Source organism: Vitis vinifera, chromosome 1 (assembly GCF_030704535.1).
Source record: "Vitis vinifera cultivar Pinot Noir 40024 chromosome 1, ASM3070453v1".
NCBI classification, from domain to species: Eukaryota; Viridiplantae; Streptophyta; class Magnoliopsida; order Vitales; family Vitaceae; genus Vitis; species Vitis vinifera.
Window position 1 is genome coordinate 2,658,052 of NC_081805.1, and position 22,012 is coordinate 2,680,063.

A 22,012-nucleotide genomic window follows, 5' to 3' on the forward strand; every position below is an offset into this window, starting at 1 on the left:
GGCTAAAGGGCCGGGCCTTGGACATTTCTGTAAGCCAATTAAGTGATGTAGACCATTTTCAGGTCCACTGGATTGTCATGGTTCACGGTTCATAATAATTTGCTTAAGCCTTCCACAGACGGAGTCCAGGCCTTAAGTGGGTTTGCTAGGCCTCCACAAGCAGAGTCCAGGTCTTAGACCTGTATATAAAGGGGTCTAATGGATCATTTGTAAATTTAACACAAAAATAGAGAGGATTAAGATCCCTCTTAGCAGGTGGTTTCACTAGATTGGTGGACCTAAACCCCACAAGATGTAGTGTCGACCTTACCCTTTGTATAAGTGATGTCAACACACATCGGTCTAGCCTCAAATCCATTTTCAAGAACATTACATTACATTCTGAAATCAAATTTAAGTCAAACCACAACCAAAAGCTGTTCCAAAAGGGGAGTTTGGAGCTTTACAAATCTCTGCTCGTTATTAGTCAACACAGTACATATCCCACTTAGAAACATTCATACATGTATATCACGTCAGCCTCCAATGTCTTATTTCGCACATTTTAATTCTTAATAGTTTTTAGGCCAATCTGAATTTTCATGATTTCATCTCATATCTCATATGTCATTCCAACCCTGAGAAGCCTAGTTCTTGGAATTTCCAGCACTTTCTCTCCTTGCCTGCAGTTCTTCCTCAGGAAACTATAGGCATAGTTGACAACTATCTGCTTGAACAAGGAAGATTTCTCTTCTGCAACCACTTCTGCTTCTCCGAGGAGGTAAACCACACCTTTCTCCTGCGCTGTCTGCACAATTTGCATCTCCTCTTCGGCTCCCTGAATGGGACCAGTGACCATTCTGCTAGAAGAATTTGTTGACTTACAACCCACATGGATTGACTGGATAGATCCTGAAGAAACACGAGGTGGGTTCTGCTGTAGTACTTCCTCCATGTGAACTGTGGATGAACGCCCTGATCTGCCTGCTTTTCCATCTTTTACTAATATGGTAGAATGTTGGAGGTTCACTGGTTCAGCCATCTGTTCTACGGCTCTTGCTTCAGAAATGTAGCCCTCATGGCGGATGAATTCCTTCAAGTTTTCTACTAACTGCCGCTCAAACTCCTTTGATCCCTCGATTACATCTTTATATCCGTATCTTACCACGCAGCGGAACATTCTGTAGTCTCTTGGCTCTACATGTCGAAACAAAAACCGCTCCTCCAATGCCACTTTACTAATTGGAATGTTCTTAATGGAGACAAACACTAGTACTGAATGGATGGAAGGAACATTGGCAATGAAGTGGGGGAATATTGGGGGAATGCCCTGGACAAGCTCTGAGTACAATAGCCCTATTCCAGGAACACGGTTTATACGAGGGTTCGCAGCCAGGTCTTTTATGTAATCGCTAGAAACCTTGTTCCTAAGCTCGAACATGTATCTTTCTTTGTGCACATAATGCCATATTCCCATTACTGCCATTAGGACAAAGGAGAAGGCAAGTGGAAGGAAACCACCTTGTTTGAATTTATAGAGGACAGATGATAGATATACCACTTCTATGGAACTGAACACCACTAAGAATAGAGCGATCCACCATATACTTGTCTTCCATATAACAAGCATTATAAGGGTAACCATACATGTAGTAATCACCATAACAGCAACCACAGCAATTCCTGCACCAAAACATTTTAAGTTGTCTTAAGTTGGTGGATAGGAACTCAGAATTCAGAATTCATAGTCTTGTAAGCTTACCGTATGCATTGCCTATCTTTTCTGTGGTCTTGAATCCAACACAGACTATAACACAAGCGACCATAAGCAAATAGTTGACCTCAGGTATGTAAACCTGACCCTCATACTTAGCAGAAGTATGGACAACCTTAACCCTTGGAAAGCAACACAGACTTAGGGACTGCGAGATAATTGCAAATGCTCCTGATATCATAGCTTGGCTAGCAATAATGGCAGCAGCAACGGCCACGACAAACGTTGGCCAATACAAAGGATCTGCCCATATATAGAAGTGTTAGTCAAAACAAGGAACTCTTTGAGACGTCAATTGATCCCCTTCTGCAGCCTGCTAAGAGTTTTACCTGGAATCGAGCTATAGAAAGTATGTTCCACCTCACCAGGGAATTTAGTGAGGTATGCAGCTTGCCCACTATATGCAGCCAGTAATGCGGGGAACACAATGCCAGAGAAACTAATCTGTAACATCAGGATGGAAATTAAATTTTATCATGGCTATCATCTCTGAGATCTTATTACGCTAATAACAAGGCCAGCAACATGGTTATAGACTTGTAGTGCATGCCCTTACTTGGATAGCTCGAATGTTGAAGTGACCCAGGTCAGCAAACATTGCTTCAGTTCCTGTTTCATGCGGCCATGGAGTTTCAGACAAAAAAAGGGGGGCCAAATTATATGGAAGAAAATGAAAAGCATTGAGACAGATACTCACCTGTAATGCATAGAACAACCCCACCAAGTGATATCCACCCTTTCTTACCATTTCTTTTGAAGTAATCTACGGCATATTTGGGATTGAATGCACGCAGTACTCCCACGTTATATTTGAATAGGTTGTAGAGACCGATACCACTTATGAAGGTAAACCACAACAGAATGACAGGGGCAAAGGCGATGCCCACTTTATCAGTGCCAAAACGTTGAGCAGAGAAGAGCAAGATCAGGATCGCTACTGAAATCCCCACTATAGCATCTGGAAAATCCATCCATTAATTCAATTAATGACTGACACTCAAAAAAGAAAATGTAATTAATCCTGAAACCTATGGACTATGATTAATTAAATAGGTTGAAGTAGTGCAAAATTAAGTACTACCTTTGCCTAGTGAACTTATCCCACTCACAGCAGAAAGGACTGCAAAACAGAAAATTTACATTTTATTTCCACTTGTTATTCTCACTGAACAAATATTAATTTTTCGGAAAGTTTAAAGAACCGCATCTGACAAACCTGAGATGCATGGAGTCAGAACCCCGTCTCCAATCACCATGGAAGTTCCTAAGATGGTAACAATGAAAAGCACAACCTTGGAAGTTCTACTATTCTCAAGCTTCTCTTTAATCTTTTGGGCACGTCTCAACTGGTTGGATGGAGTATCCAATTTGTAGTTGGATAGTTGTCTGTCCTCTGGTTGATCATTTGGAATTAAGCTCACCCTTGCGTAACGACATATCAAGGAATAGAGTGCAAATGTTCCACCTACATCACATTAGTATTCTTATTAATTGCAGACTCGTGACCAGAACCAATGTCCAAAAATATCAAATTGCCAGCCCTAAAAGAATTAACCCAGTGTGGGTATGAACCCAGCAGATGAATTCACGTGGTCCTTTGAAAAGAAACAGTTTGTCCGCATTCATATGGCCATGTATCCAGGCACTCTTAGTCACATATTTATATATATGAGTGGGCAAGGATTGAATGAAGGAGTAAACGTAGCAACTGGGTTAACTCACCATCCCCGTTGTCGTTGGCTCGCAGCACGATAAGAACATACTTCAGCAGAGGCACAAGGACTATGGTATAGATGACGAGTGACAACACCCCAAGAATGTCGTCTGTGTTCTCAATCTTATGATCGGTGAAAGTGCTGGAAAACACATAGAGCGGAGAGGTCCCTATATCTCCATATACCACCCCTATGCTCTGAAATGCTAAATTCAACGTTCTCCTCCAATCTACCTGTTCCACCAACACAGAAAATTTTACTTCCAAAGCCATGACAAAAGAAAGAAAACACATGAGTCACTTTTTATTTTATATTTATATAAAGAGAGAGGACAGACCTTGGAGGTGTGGCCTCCGGCAGTAGAAACTCGTCCAGCCTCCAAATTGAGAGAGTCTACACGGCGGAGCTTTGCCCATGAGACCTTTCGCTCTTTCAACTTGTTTTCATCTGCTTCTATGGCAGTGTCTGTTCCTTCATCTGTGGCTGCCTCCCTTCTCTCCATCTCTTCCTCATCCATCTTTGTCAAATCCAGTTAATAGGCTTCCTTCTTGTTAATCTCTATGACAAATCAAGCTAGAATTGGGTTTTTATAGAGTCCAAATTCAGAAACAAACCCGTCAATTATTGTGATGTCTGCATCAAATATTGTTTTTTGTATGGTTGACATCCATTATTAAAGTAGTGTCTCCAAAGTATGAAGTGGTGGAGACGTGATAGCGGCAAGCTTTCCGGGCTTTTGCCTTCAAAATCCATTTCCTCTTTATTTTTTAAGTTTGTCCATTCTTTATCTAAACATAGCTGCCGTTGACTTCATGTTTTGATCAAGCAGTGCCTTGTGATATTTTCACTCTACTTCAAACAGTTTCAGTCCTGATGATCAGGAGAGCACATACTCAATACGGAAGAATTAATCTGTATTACAGTTGATTTTATTCTTCTTTCATCCAAGGAATTGAAGTAAATATTTATTGAGATTGTTTTCATGTTATTTATTGATTTTGTTCATTATGTTTTTTTATGAGTACTTATATTGAAGTGTTCAGATTCAACCATAATTTATCACAAATTTAATATGAAAATACCTATATTTAGGGACCATCCATAATTTTCAATTTTTTTTTTTAATTTACTTTTTGCTTAATTCCATCCTCTTGACAAAATAGCTCGGTTCCTAAAACTATAAGTTTACTTAGTTGTGTTTGAATTATTTTAAGATATATAAATTAATGATCTTTGATCATTTGAAAACCAATTGATGTTTAATAATGATTTAAAAGCAACATTATTGTACACTGATAATCTTTCCATCAATATGACACTCCTGTGACTTAAATTTATAATTTTGGTTTTAATTCTAATTCTTGAATTAGATTTTAACTATCTGATTTTAATCATCTTATTTAAAATCAATTAATATCTAATAAAGATAAGCTATAAATCTCCTATGACATTTGATATCACTATCATCTAGCTAGGTGAACCATTCCCTAACCTAAGATCCGCATTATTACACCCCAAAAACAATAATGTCAAAGTTTTATACTAATTCAAATCAAGTTTGAGGTAATCAAAGAAACACGATAAAAACATTTAATAAACTTTTGACAAGGGTAATCAATGACATTTGATTGGGTTGGAGTTCTAATTTCTAGTTATCTATATAATTTAAGGGGAAATGTTCTACAATTCGATAAAAAATTGTGTAATTAATTAAAAACCGCAAAAAATGACAAGAGTGGCACGCATATGAAAATGATGTCCTTACAATAATAGTAGTAAATAATGGTGAGTGAAAGGGGCATGCTAACTAACACTTCTTTAATTTAACATCATTATATGAAGTCATGGTGTAAACACAAATTAATAAACTCCGTACTACAAGCATTTGAGATGGATGATCCATTCTTATTCCTCCACCTATCACAATATTAATTTCAAGACACGCATTTGACACGGCATGGTACGTGAAATTTGCAAGTCTTAGATACTATTATTAATGAATAATGGTATCAATTTATCTCTCCATAATCCACATTCCTTGTTTCAATTTTCTACTCCTAGTTAACGTTTTTAAATTGCCTTCCTTGAGGAAGATGCCAAATCATAGTGGAGTTGGTAAACCCTACTTAGAAGTCAATTCCAATTGGAATACATATTTATGAATCTCGAAAGCGAAACTATATATTATATGAAGCATTATTGCAATTATTCCCAATATTATAGCATTTCGGCATAGAATCTTTATAAAAATCCCACATGCAGCCGATCACCATTATTGAAATTTGAAACCTTCAACTAATCAAACCCGGGCGCTTAGCTCAGGGTTGGTTGACCTGATATCTTACATGGTACGGTAACGGGACAACCAGCGGTATCAATTAGTTGTTTATGATTCAAAGTCTAGCTGGCAATTTGTTTTTTTATTTCTCAAAAAAAAAATAATAAAAACTTAAATTTATAAAATACAAATTTTAAATAATCATCTAAAAATAATTAACATTTTAGACCTTTTTGATCAAGATACCATCTTTGGTTGATGAAAACATTAAACTTGAATTATTTTTAAAGGATTATTATTTTATAATTATTTTTATATGAGTGTATGAGAACTCTTTTTTTTTTCTTCTTAAATCCATTTTAAGAAGAATAGGTTGGTTGTAAACCATTTTTAAAATGTTTAAATATCAAATAAAATGGTTTTATTAATTGAGACATATTTTACAATTAGAATTGTAAGTATATTATGTTTTGTTGTTGAAAAGTATTAAAAAATGGAAAGGAAATGTTAAGAAAAAAAAAAGATCAAATATGATTAAAATTAAAAGTATATTTTAAAATTATTTAATTAGTGTAAAGAAGAGAAAAAAAATTAGATATGTTTAGAGAGAGTACGTACAAATCATTTATTTAGGTTATGTTTGGTTTCAAAAATTAAGGAAAAATAAAAAGGAAAATAAAAAATAAATTTAAAGTTAATAAATAATTTTTATGTGTAAACTCGCTTCATTTATGAGATTAAATCATTTGAAAAAACATACATTTTTAATTATATTTTATTTTTTATATATTTTTATAATATAATTAAACATAAGAAAATTAATTTTATTTTATTTTTTTCTTTCCTTAACACAAACCAAACATAACTTAACTTTTTAAAAATATTTTTTATTTTTCATTTTTGGTATTTTTCTTAAATTTTTAAAAATAGAAAAGGAAAATCATGCAGTTTAATAAAGAGAAACTATAAGTGGGAAGTCAACGAAAAGAAATAAAATGGGATCACCAAAACTAAGAGCTGTGCTGGTGGTGGAACTGGAACAGGGAGGACGGATGGAACTGGCCCAACTGGGCCTATGCCTCTGGCAAACCCATTACCATGCATGGAAGGAATCTACATGTGAAGCGGCTATTCCCACTGAGAAAGGACACGTCAAGTACTACTGGCTATTCCAACTGATGAAGGACAGCAACCCTCCACTCACAGACGCACGCCTTGAAAATTTTCGTTCATTTTCCTTCCATTTTCGTCACATGAATTTCATCTTCTTCGCTGTTACAAAGCCAAAGATTGTGTTGATGAATTCTTCACGCCACCTTAAAATAGAAACCCTAGAAATATCACGCGGATTTTGTAGCCGTCATTTGACGTTTTCAACTTTTAAGAATTGTTTGAAACCTAGGGACGAAATTAAGTATTAGTTTTATTGCGGGGGCTTATCTTAGAAGTTGACTTTATCAATCATTGATAAAAATTAAGTTTGATTATGGTATGAGAGAGAATATTATAAGATTTTTAAGTACGAAGTATTTCCTGAATTTGAGGAAGATTCCTGGAATATTCGACAATAATTCAAAATTTATTAAAAATATGATATTGTCACTGTGGTTTTGATGAGATCACGGCAAGTGGGAGGCTTTATGTTATCTCATATGTATGAGTCTACATATGTTTAGAAAGAGATTTCGAATTGATTTATTATGAATAAGAAAGTGATTGAAATAGTTGCTTTTGGACGGTGAAAAGGGCTTGAGTAGACATGGTAAGGTTATTTTTTATTCTCAAAAAATTTAAGAGAAAATGTAAGGGGAAAAAAATAATGAAGAAAAGTAGAATAAAAAAATGTAGATTTTAAATTAATAAAATTATTTTTATATATTATTTTAAATTAATTTCACATATTTTAACTATTCGATATAAAAATTAAATAATTTGATTTAATTTGAAAACATATAAGTTTTAAAATAATTTAATTATGTTTTATTTTTTGGTATTTTTTATGGTATAATCAAATATGAGAAAATTATTTTCTTAAATATTTTTTTTCTTTCTTTAGTACTTTTTGGCTATGTTTAATTCCCAAAAAATATTGAGAGAAAAAAATTTAAAAGAAAGAAAATAGAGAAAAAAAATGAAGAAAAATATAAAACTATTGTTAGGAATTTGAGGCTACTCCAAACTATGGTAATCACACTAGAGGAGGGGTAAATAGGGTGATGATCTCTTTTTCACAAATTTAAACTATATAAAAATAAGAGACAATTATATGCAAGTATAAAAGAGTTATGGAAGAGAGAGTGCAAATACGAGAGTTTATAGTAGTTCGGCACTTCCTTGCCTACGTCCACCCTCCTCAACCTCCTAACCGAGTGAGGGTTCCACTATCTTGAAACTTCAACCAAGCTTCCAATCTCTTTACAATTGGATTATGGTTCCAATTCACCCTCTTGGACTTTTAGCTCCAAGCACCCTTTACACTTCTCAAGAGTTATCCCACTCTTGACCAACCTCTCAAGTGATACCCCTCACTTGAGAAAATTCATTTCAAAGATTTACAAATAAAATGATCTCTCAAAAATCCTAACACAAGAACTTTAAGTTCAAATGATACAAGAGAAACTAGGATTGAATGGTGCACTAAAGATATGCAAGTTTTGGAATAATGGTGCACTCAAAAATACTCTTCCAATACTCAAATATAATCAAGAAAGATTTGGGAAGGTATTTTTTTAAAACAATGAAGTTTTGAGCCTTTTTATAGAAGAAAAAAGTCATACTAGCCGTTGGAGGTTCGACTGGTCGAGTTAGGGGTCGACTGGTTGACTAGCCGTTAAGAAAAGTGACCGTTGGGCCTCAACCGGACCTCAACCGAACCTCGACCGGACCTCAACCGGTTGAGGTTCAACTTTGACCTGAAAAAGAAAGTCATTGGGAGAGAGAGAAACTTTTTGGCCTCCCTCAACCGGTCCTCGACCGGACGAGCACAACCGATCGACCGGTTAAACTGGTTGAGCCATTTTTTTTGGCTCAACACTCAACCTTTTTCAACTTAAAACCTTTTAACACAAGTTTGAAAATCATTTAACACAAGGTTTTAGTTGAAAACATGAAATCATCCAATTCTTAAGATATTTAAAACAATATTACTCTTGGATGATTTTGGTGCATAAATAAAGAATGAAATGCATGAAAGTCCTAGTGCACCAACAACCTTACAAAGAGATCCTAAGAAGCTTTGGTCTTGAAAAACTCTTCTCTTTGAGGTAGTCTTCTTCTTCATGATTTCTCCTTGACTTGATTTGTCTTTGGATTGCCACTTTGGAAGTTGTCTTTCCTAATCACACTTGAAATATGATCATTAGTTTTAATCCTTATTTTGTTATCATCAAAATCATGATTAACCAAACCTTGATTTCACAACTATTATAGTGTACATCCCTACAATAAGTAGAAGTAAAGGGCGCACTTGATGGCGAGCCATGGATTGAAGGTACTATTGTGATATTTGATGAGATGGTAAATGATGGGGACACAAATATAGAGGAAAAAGGAGGTTCAAAGTAATGAACTAAGAAAGAAGTACCACTAAGAAAGGCATGGAAGGAAAAACAAGATGACCATTTTTTGGAAATCAAAGATAGTTGTTTGCATAAAGTTATCATGATCGATAGAATGGAAAAACATACTCAACAAATTGAACATGATGAAAAATGTACATTTTATTAGTAGAGAGTTTAAGATTTACATGCACTGAGCTATAGAATACCCAAAATATAAGGCAAGGTTTAAACCACTAATCTAACTTATGTTGAGCATATGGACTATGTCAAGGGTAAGAAAGACAACCAAAGGTTTTGAATTTAGTGTAGTTGGGTAAGGTATGAAAGAGAGCTTCAAAAAGGGATTTGGAGTGAAGGATAAGGGTAGGCAATCTACCGATGATATATGTAGCTATTTGAAAGGCAAATGACCAATACAGAAGCGAAATAAAGACTCAAAGTAACAAGGTTAAGCCTATTTCAACAATATGTCAAAGTCATCGTTCAGATGAGCTATTGTATTAAGGTATTTTGGAAAGTAGTAAGATATTGAACACCGTTAGATTGAGGGGAGTTGGTGTGTTTTTTATATTCCCTGCCTAAGTTAGGGTAGAGAGTCATTAGATTGGTATCAAAATAACATTCCAACCTTAAATTTGAGAAAGGTGACATTATATCATGTTTAAGATGAAAATGATAGAGTCAAGTATATTTGATAAAGTGATCAACAAAAATAACATAGTATTGACAATTAAAATAGGTGATAGGCCTATACACTAAGTTTAGAGAATCATGACTTGTTAAAGAAGACATACTAAATAAAAGTTTGTGACTCTTATTAAAATGGCATGAATCACAATTAAAACTAGATGGCATTAAGGATAACAAAGGCAAAGAGTTAACAATTTGTTGGAGAATTTTAGCAGAAGAGTGATCAATACCATTGTGTCAGCTACTTAAGGAAGTCTTAACTCCAACTAAAGCATAGGGAGGGATGGAAGTAATGTTGTCAAATCGAGGTCACTCATAGATTTCCCTTTTATTTGGGCCTTATAGAAGATATGCCCTCGTGGTAAGATCCTTGACAACAAAGAAAGAAATAAAAAATTTCAATTGATGTGTTGTTACTTTTGCAAAACTTAGAAACTAAAATCAAATTTTGTTGAAAAGAAGCCACACTTAGAATACTAGATAAAAGGAAAAAGTTAGAGTATGAGGAAATGTGTGTAGACCCAATATGATTATGAGAAACCTAGAGTCATCTCCAATGATGTTGTTATTACTACTCTCATAGCCTTAGTGTAGTGTTAGATTGTTAAGATCACTAGTCACATGATGATTGGCAACAAAGTTCATAAGCTAGTTGGGATTGGAGTTGTTCATTATAGTATGATGGGTAGTAGGTAAAGACATCAACCTAGCTTTGAGTTTGAAACATTGTAGCATAAAGTGACCATGTTTGTCACATATTTGGTAGACTACACTCTCGATTAGTGTTGATGCCTTTTAGGTTTGATGATTTTTTGGATTTTGATTTTTGTCATCATTGCCATGAGTATAGTTGAATGGAATAAGTGTAGGCTTGGATCGTGATTCATCTCTTTTAAAGAAAGCTTCAAGTTCAACCAATTTGCCATGCAATTCCTTGAAGGAAATGACATTGTCACAGGCATGAACAACTATCACAATTTCCTTGAAATCAAGATAAGAGAATGAAACTATGCTCACCATAGGAAAATTAGATATAGTCAACTTCACTAGCAGTTGAGCAACAACATTAATCAAAATTAGTTAAGAGGAAGCTTGAGCAAATGAAGCAATAAAATCAATAACAATAGAGTTTTGCGTTTGTTGGGTATTTGTGAAGTCTTCTTCGGCCTTGATGATTAAAAAAAAACTCTTGAACAAATACTTGAATCAAAATATGTTGAAATGATAACTTAGCAGGAAAATGAACTTACGTTATTGTTCAAAACACAAATGGTCATTGTGTCACCCCTTGTCATGCTTGGACATCAAGGGGAAAAACAAAAAAAAAAACAAAAAAACCTAGAAATGGAATAATGGGCATTAGAGAAGGATCACTCATTAGAGTTGGATAGCTTTGATACCATGTTAAGAGTATTACTAAGGTGGTGTTTGTTTTTTTACTTAATTCTAAATAGAACCTTAATACTTATTAGTATTAAATATTAGGTTGTTTGTTTTTGTAGTATTTTATTTCTATTAAGTATTAAAAAATAAAAAAACACCATTGTGTTATTTTTTCTATTTAGAAAAAGCCACATATTTTGGCTTTTTCTATTTAGTAAAAAGTTTATAATAAGTCATGAAAAAGTAAAAAAATAAACAACCTAAATTCTAAAACTAAATGGTTTTAAGCAAAAAGCCAAAAAAACAAACACCACCTAAGACTTAAAATAAAAGAAACAACGAGGCATTGACTAGGATAGGAATTATCTTGTTTTATTAACAGATGGTATACATTTATATATACAAATCAATGGAGCTTTATACAAGAAGGTTAAATAATTAGAGTCCTATTAATAGAGTTATTTACCGAATGGTGGACTAATTAGTTATATTAGGAGTAATATTGGAAGCTATATAGTCAAAGAATTTGGTTCACGATTGTAGGCATAATGTATGTTAAATGATTATTGATTGATATTCTCTTTTACAAATATCACAATTGTAGGCTTGGAAATTTCAATGAGTTGATTGAGTTGGATGGATCATTTTTAGTTCTAACCATGGTTAACAAAAAATGTGAAATTGTAATTATATCATATATTATTTTACTTTGAGAAGAAAATATACATAAATTTATTTATTTCTTTATTATTTTGAGATATTGTCTTGTTTATTATTAAATTTTGATATGGATTATAAAAATTATAGACCAATTCAACCCAACCCAACCCAATTTTGATCCATACAACCTAATCAACTTGACTAACCTAAATTTAACCCGAGTTTAACCCAAGTTCAACCTAAATTTGGTTAAGTGAGATTCGATTTGACTTCAATCAAACAATTCTTTCTTCAGAATGGGCTTGAATAGCACACCAACATGACCAAACCCACATAAGTTGCAGGCTTGCAGCCCTTCTGTTCAAATATCCTTTGTTTAGGGCCTCTTCATCAGCGGGCCAGTGGGGAAACCAATAGCCAAATCCAGGCCTTCATCTTCTTGCCACTTTGCTGATTCATGGGGGTTTAGGTCTGAATACAATTGTGAAAGATTCTAAAGTATTTAGACCAATGTAAAAGCCCAAAAGGTGGAATTTTCCTTTAGTGCTTGAGACAGGAACCTCTTTTCCAACTATGACTACTTTTTCTTGGACAAAAATAAGTCTTAACCTGACCAGAAAATGTAACTTGCCCATTTGTCAATGATAAATTTGGACCATATTTTGCCATTCAATGCATCTGAAAAAGGTATTCCTTGAATCTCATCCAACATCATTATTTTTAACTTTAAGGGGCTAGTTCAAATTGGTAAGGGCAAAATGTGAAAAAGGGCCTAAAAGCAGTTAGTGGACCAGCCCATGTGGCCCAAGTGAGCAGGCTTTAAAGGTTGGTATAGTATTATTAAGGCAAGAGCAGTGGTGGGTGGGAACACCTTAACCCTTTCAACTGAAAATTAAGTGAAAATAAATAAATAAATAAGGATAAAATAAAACTCGATAGGAACGGGTCTCACCCGACCCGACCCGTTTCTAGATCAATTCTCATCCTCATTCCAAAGAAAAACCTAGAGGAGCTGGCGGGTTAAAGAAATTTACCATACCCATCCCGTGATATTTTATTTATTTATAAATATTTTTATGAACTTTTAATTACATTAAAAATAAAATTTATTTATTTAATTATATATTTGAAAAAAAATAAGGCTTTCAAATTTGGTTGTTTTATTAACCAATTTTCCCGTCTCAAGTTATGAGTTGAACTACAAATATGAAAATCATTATTTTCTTACAGTACAAAAACTTTAACTTTAGTTTTTGCAAATAAAATTAAAAAAAATTTAAGAGAAATAACTTTTATTCGTTTAAAAAAATTATATTTTTTATTTTTATTTTTCAATAAAGAGATGATAAAATGTATTATTTCTCCTTCCGATTTTCAAAGAGAAAGTCCCTTGACAAAAAAAAAAAGTTCTTTTTTATTTTTAATAGTAGGAGCTTTTTCTCCCCATTTTCTTATTTATTGGGTTGAATCGAGGTTAGTCCACTTGGGCACCTAAATCCAACTCTAACAATATTTATATATATAATCCAACAGATGAGATAGGATAAAATAATATCCAAACCTAACTTGTATTATTCAAAAAAAAAAATCTCAAAATTATGTCAAAATCTTTTTATTAAAAGTAGGATGGGACAAATACTTAAAAATAATGTTCTATCATCATCCTCATTAAAAATGGATATGAATATTTGTTATTATTTTAAATAATTTTAATGATAATCTTTTTCATAATTATTAGATTATGACACTTCCCTCTCCCCCATCATGATGATGTGATGTTTCAACCGTCCATCTCACTAAATGAGTCTAAATTAGACTTAAATTTAATCAAAATTTTAAATTGTCTTATCATTATCCAAATAGAGCAAATAGCAATTACATATAATCATTTGTCACGTGCATAATTTCACTCATAATTAGCGTATAATACAAGTTCTTTTTCTTAATTAAGGAAAAACTGCCTTAAAAGTTATTTACTTAACAAAATTATTCTTCCTTGATAATTTCTCTAAGGACGAAGCATATATGCGATTGTCGTTAGGAGGGAATCTTCCAACAACTAAAGCCAAAACAAAATAATTGTTGCTTCAAGGAAACTTCTTCTAATGCGTAATAAAACGAACCCTTTTGTCTAGACTTTATTTGCATGATTTGGTATAATATATTAGTGTATTAAGCGGATTAAATAAAGAAAAATATTAATTGAACATTTAATATAATCATATTGCAACTTGAACGGAATCCGACCTCTAACTTGAGGTACACAACACAAAGTTCAACTCAATCTCATTTCATTAAAGTTCAGATTCCGTTTAGATTGATCAAGTTAGACTTAGAGCCAATTTGGTAATGCTTAAAAACACTTCAAATCGTTTTTAAGGTTAAAATAAGTGTTTGATAATATTTAAAAAACATTTTAAGTGTTTTGTAAAAAAGCATTTCAGTGGTGTTTCTTTAAAAAAGATATTTTAAAAATTTTCATATATTCATAAAATATCATTTTTTGTCATCCTTCATTTCCTTTTCACTCTCGGCTTCCTTCTCACTCTCCTTTTCCTCTTTTACTTCCCTTTCATAAAAATGATTTTTTGAGTTTTTTTAATAATATAAATGTTTATATATATTTTTTTGTAATAAAAGTTTTTGATTTATTATAATATTTTCTTTTTTAATAAATACCCTTTTTAGTAATTTGCTATTATTAGAAGCGTTTTTGAACTTATGTAATATATTATAAAAGACACTATTAGAATCACATTTCTAAAAGCGTTTTACATGGAACTATTGAAGAATAAAATACTTTCAATAAAAACACTTCCACTAGAGGTAGGCTTGTATAATTCAAAATTCATCTATAATTTTTTTTTTTTAATCCTATATATTTATATGAAAATTTTAATAGTAAATAAAACAAAATTCAAGATAACTACAAACAAAATAAATAAATTTATATATCTTTCTAAAATAATAAAAAATAATGTGAAATATAATATATAATTTGATACTATTTTTAGGAATTTTAAAAAAACAATATTATTGTACAAGATAATATTCATTATAAATATTATAAGAACATTAAATTGGGTTAGAGTTAAAGTTGAGTTGTAACTTTAATTTGACTTTAACCTAAATTGAGTTCAAGTTGAAAAAACTTAATAATACAAGTATTAAAAATGATTGTCAAATCCTATTGAAACGCTGGTTTGTGTTCTTGTTGGGATGGGCCAATCTACCCAACTTACCACCATAGGAAAAATACATGGCATTATATTAATGTTAAATCGAGAAAAATACAAATTAAATATTTGGTAAATTGTACTATATATAAATTTCGTATTTAACATAATCCTGGTACCTTCAATTAGGAATGGCAATTTCGTGGGTTTCCCGGGTCACCCGCCCCGACCCGCCCCTATTGGGACGGGTATAGGAACATGGCAATCGGGGATGGGCCGAGTTCAGGATTTTTTTAAAAACCCGAATCGGGTTAGGGGCGGGGTCGGGTGTAGTTATAATTTGACCCGCCCCGCCCCGCCCCGAATATGAAATTACTACTTTACCCCCCACTTATAAATATTAGCTTCCTCTCCTCATTTTAGGTCTTCTTCTCTCAGTTCTCATTCTTGTCGATGCTAGGGTTTTTCCTCCCACTCAATGGAGAAATCCATCAAATAATCCATTCGAAAATCCATTTCCTCTCGATTCATCCTTGAATCCGTTTCTTGCGAATCTTAATAGGGGCTAAGCAGATCTTATCGTCAAAGCCATTGATTCCTTTAAATCAATCAAATGCTTCAATCTTCCGGACACACACACGCTCTCTGTTTGGATCTGTTTCTTTCTCTCTCAAAGAAATGGCTCTGAGGTCTCTGGATAATGCTCTCCCGACAACACCGGAAAGGCCCAAAAAGCAAGCGAAAGTTGCAGTTTCAATTCAGAAACAATCTGATTTTGGTGTGAATGATGAGAACAAAGCTCCATTGCCACCAACTGCAGATGCCACCATTGACTACATCTCTTCTGAGAATCTTAAAGCCATGCCTGACCCAGAAACCCAGATAACTGTAAGTCTCCCTCTCTCAGTGACTCCTCTGGAGGGAAAATTTACTTGTGATTTGAGTTAATTGTGTGTATTTCGTTTGGAAATGAAGGGTTTGACTGAGAGATTGGATTCCAAGGATTGGGCCAAGGTGTGTGAATCTATGAACGATGCTAGGCGGTTTGCGCTGTATCATTCCACTCTAATGGCACCGATCTTGTAAGGGAATTTCTAATTTTGAAATGTTTTTCAGAAAATGAAGATAGGGGTCGGTTGATGTTTGTGGTGTTTGCAGAGAAAAAGTGTTGTTGGTGCTGGTGAAGGCCATGAAGAACCCTAGAAGTGCTCTGTCCAAGACCTCTATCATGGCTTCAACTGATATCTTCAATACTTTTGGTGATGAGTTGCTTCAGCCCCCGCCCCGCCCCGACAACACATACCCTGGTCGGGACGAGCCGGGGATGGGGTTTAATTTTAACTCTATAACGGGGATGGGAATGCCCCACCCCGCCCCGTCCCGGGTTTGGGACGGGAATGGGATAGGGGTGACCCGTCCCAAACCCGCCCGTTGCCATTCCTACCTTCAATACCGTAACCATATAAATAGGTGATACCATATATGAATATAAATTTTATATGGATATGGTATTATAACATATGAAATTAATAGGAATATATGGTCGTGTATTTATATGGATTTGTTATTGGAGGTGTGAGTTTTATATCATGTATTAATATGGATGTGGTATTGGAGATTAGAAAAAAAAAAGGCAAATTGAGAATTTAAATTCCTGCTTTGATGACTTTTTAGTTTTAATCTAAAAGCCTACTTTTATGAATAACGTTAAATGTGTTAGAATTGTAGTAGTAAAATATTTTTCAAGTTAATTATCGATACTGTAACTTTGAACTATATTTTTAAAAAATTAAGATATGAATAAGTTTTTACCACCTTAAGGTTATGATTGGTTTTTGAGAATTTTGAGTGTGAAGGGGAAGAAAATAGACAAATAAGTAAATAAATAAATAAATAAAATAAGATTTAAAGTTAATAAATTATTTTATATGTAATTTTAAACTTGTTTCACTTATTTTAATTTTTTTATATAAGAATTAAGTAATTTAAAAATACATAAATTTTAAATTAATTTTTATTATATTTAATTTTATTTCATATTTTTACAATAAAATGAAACATAAGAAATTTATTTTTCTTTAACATTTTCCTACAACAAGCATATAATAAATCTTAAAAATTTTGAAAATAATTTTTAAAAACATAAAATAACTCATACTTTTTATATAAAAATTAGGACTGAAAATATACCTAAACAACAATCAAGATATTTTTCTATTTTATTTTTGTTTTTAGAAATAAAAAATAATAAGGATTCTCATATAAATAGTAAAAAACTTAAATTTTCATAACCTTTTACAAAATATTTAAAAACAATATATTAAAAAAAATTACTATATCAAATTGAAATACTATTATTAATCTATGTATTTTTAAACAAAAATAGGAAGGGTATCAAAAGCAACAAAAAAAAAAAACCAAAATAGAACTATAGTAAGTAATAAAAAATTAAATCACTAAAACCTTTTTAAAATAAATAATAATAAGGATTCTCATATAAATAGTAAAAAACTTAAATTTTCATAACCTTTTACAAAATATTTAAAAACAATATATTAAAAAAAATTACTATATCAAATTGAAATACTATTATTAATCTATGTATTTTTAAACAAAAATAGGAAGGGTATCAAAAGCAACAAAAAAAAAAAAAACCAAAATAGAACTATAGTAAGTAATAAAAAATTAAATCACTAAAACCCTTTTTCATGCCATCCATGAGAGAAATAACATGGTACCACCTCTTTTATAAAATTTAAATATTTTTTTGAATGTATTAAATTCAATACATCAATTTTCACTCAAAATCCCACAAGAAAACCAATGGTCCGCTTTTATATTATTTGTAACAATTCAATCATTTTTCGTATCGATATTGTTCGCTTTAAACCTAATATCTTATTATCAATCTTTATTATCCTACCTATTAAACCTAAATTATATAACAATTCTAACCCAGTAAAAACAAAAAATAAGGTTACTAGTCACCATCATCCTCAATGAATAGTTTAAGGAATAAAAAAATTATTATTTTTTATCTAATTCTTTAAACTGAAAATATATTAAATTGATTTGAATAAAATTAAATTTAAGCATCCCCATTTGTCACATTGTCTTCAACATGACATGCTCGTATACAATAGATACGTACGGACGTAAGATGCGACCGAATTAGACCCTGGTCCCTCACCAACGTAATCAAGGTGTAGATAATGATCACATTCAAATTGGAATAGGCCTTAAGCGTATTTTGAGGACAAACCTAAGCTTATTCACTTAATTTAAAAAAAATTATTAATATGATTTACTAATTCAACTAAAAATCTTGAACAGATAAATTAAAGATTCTAGGACAAATTTTAATAATTCAAGGACAACCGCCTCACAAGATTCTCGTTCATACCAAAACAACACCTCCGGTACCTACAAACAGACACCCCAAATAAACCATATATGATCTACCAAATAATGAAATAATTTAAATCATTTTAATCTTACCCCAAAAAGAATATTTAATCACACCAACAAATCGGTGAAAGTGAGAACTGAGAAGCGTAAAATCCTTGATTGCCCCAAAATCCAGCCATTTGGAGCGGTAAAAACGTCACAATGGCCCAATCACCTTCATCAACCGTCAAACCTTTTTTTTTTTAAAAAAAAAAACTCATTCTTCGGGAAATCTGGGCCGTTAATCAGCCTTTCTCCTTTTTTTCTAAGGGCAGCGGCGCCATGTTGATACCGGCGCCGACAAAAGCTGACGTCATCAGTCCCACTAGCGTTATATTTTTTTTTACAGTTTCGTCCTCTTCCCTCGTTTCAACGCTTTCTCTGAGTTCCTCCGTCTCCGCCGTGGACGACGGTCGGGATCGTCAGCTCAGCTGTCCGATATCAGCGATGCGTGACGGAACAAATCGTACGGTGCCCACAAGCTGTCGAGTGGGCACGGTCGCTTCGAGTCCAGTCTCAGCCATGGCTTGCCTTTGCCACTCCAGTGAAGGAGACTCACCGGACCTGGGTGGAGATTTCTACATAATCCTTCCAGGTTGTCCCCACCAAGCCCGTGCTGGTTCCACCGGTGCTCCACCCCTTCCACGTCTCCGGCGAAGACCAGTAAGAACGGTGGCAGTGAACCGAGCTGGTAGATTCTATACCTCTTCTGTATTCTCATCCACGTCTCGAGTCTTTCCGTGAATTTGCCTTCGCGCCACCTCCACAGATCGATCACCATTACGCCTGTGTTGAAGTAACACGGCTTTCGGCCCCGAAACGACGTCGTGAAAGCTGGGTTAGACCAGAATTTTGCAGTGAAGTAGTTGGTAAAATTGGCGTGGCAGTACTCCGGCGCACCGAGAACGTGCGGCCCTAGATTGATCTCCCACAGCTTTGCGACGTCATCGACGACGATCAAGTCGGAATCGAAGTATATTATCCTGCGGACGCCGCCGGGGAGGAGGTCCGCAAGATAGATTCTGGCGTAGTTGAGCGGCTGGTCAAGCGCTCTACGAATCGACGATGAGATCTTGCCTTTGACGAGGTTGGTATCGAAGTGGTACAGATGAAACGACAGATAAGGAAAGGTAGTGACGATGATCCGCCGCAGCTCCGCTCTCCGATGACTAGCAAGGAAATGGAAGACAATGTTTTCCGGACAAGACGCGTGCTGCAGAACTGACAATACCCCAGCGATCGAGCCACGGAGATAAGTGGCATCGAGGGTCATGGCTATGTGAATGATAGAAGGGTTGTACGAACCCTTTGGCAGCGAAGACCACGTCGTCCTGGGGCATTCCTCGCCGTTCCGAAATGCCGGTGCCTCACTAAACGAAGGGAGATCTCCGGATGTCACAGTCGCCGGAAAATGTACTGCAATGGAAAGGATCAGCACAATCGCCAACGGTGGGAACGGCAACATTGTGGCGGTGGTAGCGTCAGCAGCGTGAGGTGTGGGGGGAAAGAGAAATAGATAGAGAGGAGGATGTAAATGAAAACGAAATACAAAACGTGGGGTCTATTTAGAAAAAAATAGATAAAAAAATAAATAAAACTAGAGTGGGGCCCATGAGATTGAGTGACACGGAGGGAAGAGAATAAAAATGTGTAAAGGCCAGGCTGGAAAGACGCGTCTTCTAGGTGTGATGTGTGATGGCTTTTAAAAGCGGGCTTGGAGACAATGGGTTTAAATCTGCCGGTGCCGGTTGCATTCCTGTCCACTCTACGCCCAGCCATACACAATGCCTTCTCCTTGCCAATTGGATAATTTGATTTTCGGAATCAATATATAAAGTGAGGCATCTCAAATAATTACGAAACTCATCCTCTAAAATCAAGTATTTTTATTTCGTTTTTTAATGATACCATAATTTCAACGTTTCATTGTGTTTTATTACCGTTTATTTTTCTGTCTTTTCTTATTCCGCTTCCACGTAACTTTTGAGATTGAAGTCACGCGCTGAAAACTGCGGTGGGTCAACGGGTGGTCAAGAGGTGGAATGATAATGGGAGTAAGTATAGGAGGAGGATTACCATGTCCCCATACACGCAAAATCGTAAGTTAAATGGTCATGAATGGTTTGGACCTACCTCCTTGCTAAATCCAAAGGCCTTTATTTTCTCGTCTAATCCCCCGATATTTGCCAGAAATTATTTTACAGAGACGTCCCCCTGAGCCAGAAGTAAATCGAAATAAATGTTTCGGACCTACCACCCTCACCAGTCACCAAATCCAAGGCTCCTCGTCTGTCCTCCACTCGTCTGGCCCCGTACCACAAACCCAACCACCCGATTCATTATTCATTATTCATTGTGATGGGCACGACTCAAATTTGACTCTATTTTGAACCTCAACTATAACCTTTACATGCCTCATACCCTAAGATACCCAAAAAATAAATAAACTTAAAGCTTAAAATAGAGAAAATAGGTATAATTGGAATTTGAGCAGATGGAGTTAAAGTTGAGCAAAAGGTGGACAGCTGGGAAATTAGTGTGCGCGTGAAGTCGAAAGACGAGATGATGGGGGGTTGGGTGAGGGCAGGAGCAGGTACCATGATAGCGAGCGGCCGTACAAGTGGTGTCTGCCTTTACGCTTCACGGGCGCCGCTCTTCACCTGCGGCCTGTGCTCCCTCCCATCCATTTTGGCCTCGTCCTACCGTCAAATGCAGATGAATTGCATAATGCATATACGACAAAGCCCATATATATGTATAAAAAAAAAAAAAAGTGTTTTAGTAAGCATTTAAAAAATAATTAAAAACAAATCTAAATTTAATATATTCAACCCAAAATAAATAGGATTTTGTACACTAATAAATGACATGTAGATACTACCAGGAGAGCCAGCACAGGCTTAAGGGGATGGCCCTCGAAATTTAAAAATAAAAAATTTATTTTATTTATTTAGAAATTGTAGAAAGTTTAAAATAAGTAAATATGCAAATTTGCCGCTTTAAAAAACTAATTTCCTGTGTGAAAAAAAAATTATAAAATAAAAATATTAGCTAAATAATAGATTTTATAAAATATTTATTTGTTTTATATTTAAAATTTATTTAATGTTTATCAAATTAAATTTATTTAAATCATAATATATATGAAATAAATCTAACAAAATCAATTTTTTTTTATAATTTTGTATTTGATATTTTATTTTTATTTTTAAATATTGCAGCCTATTTTTTGTTTGATTTTGAGATTTTTTTTAAATATTTAGACTTTTTGGTTTAAAAATCAAGAGGAAAAGTGGGTTTTCATTCCTTAATTTGAAAAAATTTAGAAAAAATAAAACTCAATTTTTATA

At 34.0% G+C, this 22,012-nt stretch overlaps 2 protein-coding genes across 2 annotated transcripts; both read right to left on the reverse strand.

Moving 5' to 3' along the window:
- Window positions 1-403: 403 nt before the first annotated feature.
- Window positions 404-4,263, reverse strand: LOC100250816 (potassium transporter 5). Its single transcript, XM_010649633.3, has 9 exons — window positions 3,806-4,263; window positions 3,476-3,701; window positions 2,970-3,218; window positions 2,835-2,873; window positions 2,451-2,711; window positions 2,310-2,362; window positions 2,083-2,197; window positions 1,742-1,996; window positions 404-1,662 (listed from the first exon to the last, which is right to left on the reverse strand). The coding sequence occupies exons 1-9, from the start codon at window positions 3,983-3,985 to the stop codon at window positions 593-595; spliced, it is 2,448 nt and encodes an 815-aa protein (XP_010647935.1). The 5' UTR covers window positions 3,986-4,263; the 3' UTR covers window positions 404-592.
- Window positions 4,264-18,549: 14,286 nt separating this feature from the next.
- Window positions 18,550-20,427, reverse strand: LOC100245676 (probable galacturonosyltransferase-like 3). Its single transcript, XM_002281622.5, has one exon. The coding sequence runs from the start codon at window positions 20,125-20,127 to the stop codon at window positions 19,090-19,092; it is 1,038 nt and encodes a 345-aa protein (XP_002281658.1). The 5' UTR covers window positions 20,128-20,427; the 3' UTR covers window positions 18,550-19,089.
- Window positions 20,428-22,012: the final 1,585 nt, after the last annotated feature.

Excerpts from the sequence above, each read along its gene's own strand:
- LOC100245676 (XM_002281622.5), bottom strand. The coding sequence starts at position 20,127 with ATGTTGCCGTTCCCACCGTTGGCGATTGTGCTGATCCTTTCCATTGCA.
- LOC100250816 (XM_010649633.3), bottom strand. The coding sequence starts at position 3,985 with ATGGATGAGGAAGAGATGGAGAGAAGGGAGGCAGCCACAGATGAAGGA. Across the intron at positions 3,702-3,805 it reads CCGGAGGCCACACCTCCAAG|GTAGATTGGAGGAGAACGTT; the intron begins GTCTGTCCTCTC and ends TTGGTGGAACAG. Across the intron at positions 1,997-2,082 it reads TTTCTATAGCTCGATTCCAG|ATCCTTTGTATTGGCCAACG; the intron begins GTAAAACTCTTA and ends ATATATGGGCAG.